The sequence below is a fragment of the Halyomorpha halys genome, unplaced genomic scaffold, assembly GCF_000696795.3.
Source record: "Halyomorpha halys isolate HHAL.00 unplaced genomic scaffold, Hhal_1.1 Scaffold298.1, whole genome shotgun sequence".
NCBI lineage: Eukaryota > Metazoa > Arthropoda > Insecta > Hemiptera > Pentatomidae > Halyomorpha > Halyomorpha halys.
Window position 1 is genome coordinate 487,090 of NW_027107540.1, and position 2,710 is coordinate 489,799.

Sequence of the window (2,710 nt, forward strand, 5' to 3'; positions counted from 1 at the left end):
TTGATGTAAGAGTTTAAAAGTTTGTTTATGATGTAAAGTGGAAAATCATTTGAATGCAAGATAATCTTAATACGGTGAATGTTAGTGTTGTGGTATTGGGGATCGGATAAGGAAAGGCAACGGTGTATGAGATTTTTGGCAATATTAATTTTTAGATGGTGGGGGTGCTGAGAAAAATAGTTAAGTAGCCTACCGGAGTAAGAGGGTTTGTTATACCAGTCAGTGGACAAGGAGCCGTCATTATTCTTATTAATAAGCAGGTCAAGAAAGGGGAGTGAAGAGTTAGTTTCGGTTTCAACAGTGAAATGAAGGCGAGGGTGGTAAGAGTTAAAAGAAGAAAGGATATGAGGGATTTTATCAGGGTTTAGAATGAGAAAAAGGTCGTCTACATATGTTTTGATAAATAAAATGTCGTTATGGAATAAAGGGATGACAGAATCAAGGAGGTCATTGAGCACAGTGTTAGAGAGATCGGGGGCAAGAGAGTGCTGAGAAAAATATTCTGAGTAGATTACCGGAGTAAGTGGGTTTGTTATACCAGTCAGTGGACAGGGAGCCGTCATTATTCTTTATAATAAGCATTCTTATTTATAACAAATCATGTTCTATTGTGATTTGACCTTTAGAGCCAAAGCGCAAATACTTGAGTTCCAAAATTTCCAAATATTTATTTATACTGCGTTATGGATTGACTTAGCAATTTGAAAATAATTAAAGACATTTTAATACGCTACATAATGAGTAAAATATTATAATATTCTACAAACGTCACGTTTTTTTTTTGTTTTTAATAATGGTTTATTTATAAACAAATTAAGAAATGTTAGTGATAATATAACTAAGTTGGATTATATTTTTAAGATTTCAGTTTCAATATTGATTTTGAAATACTTATTTCATCTACAACCTATTATTTAAGAAACTTTTCACGTGTGCTAAGACGAACTGTTTTTTCTTTTTTTTTATAGATTCCCAACATACAAAAATAAAAAATGATTCTGGTATAAATAATACAAAGAAAGATTCTGGAGTAACAACGACATCATCATTCTCGTATAATAGTACAGACAACAGCCAATACAATGGTGAGTAAGCCCTTTATATTCGTTTGTTAAAAGTAGTCTGTGATAAAATCATTTTTGAGATTGTATAATCTGGGAAAAAAAGTTTTTTTTTATTTATTTATTTAATGTAATCTACAAATGTACAAAATAATACAATAAGTAAATATGTTGTATGTTTCATATACACTTTAAAATCTTGGGAAGGAACCGCCCATCGGTGGTACTTCAAACATTAATTAAAATTAGAAAGTCCCATGGCCATCTTCTTTTCAGACGCTTCGGAGGATTATCAGGGATTGTTAAGGATGAAAGATTAAGAATTAATGGGTTAGGAAGGTTAAGGATTTTGGAATGAAAAGACGCATATCTCTTTTGGGCCAATTCTGTAACGAATGGGATGTTAAGGTCTTCGTGAATGAGTTTATTTGTAACGTAATAAGAGGGGGAAGTAAAAAACAAGACATGTTAAATTGTAAAGCCAAAGCGGTAATCCGTTGACTCCTAAATTTTTTCAAATATTTATTTATACTATATTATGCATTGAATCAGTTAGCAATTTTGAAAATAAAAAAAAAGAAGAAGAACATTCTACTACGCTACATAATGAGTAAAATATTATAATGTTCTTCGAACGTCATGCTTTTTTTTGTTTTGTTTTTTTTATAAACTGATTGAGAAGAATAAAAGATGATGTTACTAATTTGGATTATATTTTTAGGAATTATGTTTCAATATCGATTCTGAAATACGTATTTAATAATAATAGTAAATAATAGGCTGTATTATTTAAGAATTTCTTTACGAGTTATAAGACATGTTTTTTTCTCTTTTGTTTATAGGTTCACAACATACCAAACCAATAAACGCATCTGTCATGAATATTACGAAGGATAATTCAGGAATTACAACTGCATCAATATTTCCGTATAACATTACAGCCAACGGCCAATATACAGGTGAGTATGCCCTTTATATTTGTTTTTAAAAATAGTCTGTGATGAAAATCATTTTTGAAATTGTACATTATAATCTAGGAAAAAAAGTAAAATACAAATAATGTTAAATTGTGAATTGATCATTAGAGCCAAAGCGCTAATCCATGGGCTCCTAAATTTTAAAACTTTCAAATATTTATTTATACTGTATTATGCATTGAATTAGTTAGCAATTTTGAAAAAAAAAAAAAAAAAAGAAGAAGAACATTCTACTACGCTACATAATGAGTAAAATATTATAATGTTCTTTGAACGTCATGCTTTTTTTTTTTTTGTTTTTTTAAAAAAGATTTAGAAGAATAAAAGATGATCTTATTAATTTGGATTATATTTTTAGGAATTATGATTCAATATCGATTCTGAAATACGTATTTAATTATAATAGTAAATAATAGGCTGTATTATTTAAGAATTTCTTTACTAGTGCTAAGACATGTTTTTTTCTTTTTTGTATTTAGGTTCACAACATACCAAACCTATAACCGCATCTGTCATGAATATTACGAAGGATAAATTAGGAGTTACAGCAGGATCAATATCCTCGTATAACATTACAGCCAACAGCCAATATACAGGTGAGTATACCCTTTATATTTGTTTTTAAAAATAGTCTCTGATGAAAATCATTTTTGAAATTGTACATTATAATCT

General features: G+C 29.0%; 1 protein-coding gene across 2 annotated transcripts in view; it reads left to right on the forward strand.

Moving 5' to 3' along the window:
- The window catches only part of LOC106680903 (uncharacterized), a 132,838-nt gene that overhangs the window by 21,356 nt on the left and 108,772 nt on the right, over positions 1-2,710 (forward strand). Inside the window, exons 5-6 of one of the 2 annotated variants that reach the window (XM_067045893.1) lie at positions 969-1,085; positions 1,904-2,020. In XM_067045893.1, the coding sequence (XP_066901994.1) occupies positions 969-1,085; positions 1,904-2,020 (234 nt within the window). Of the gene's footprint in view, positions 1-968; positions 1,086-1,903; positions 2,021-2,523; positions 2,635-2,710 lie in introns of those variants that run through there. The other variant, XM_067045894.1, reaches the window with a different exon arrangement.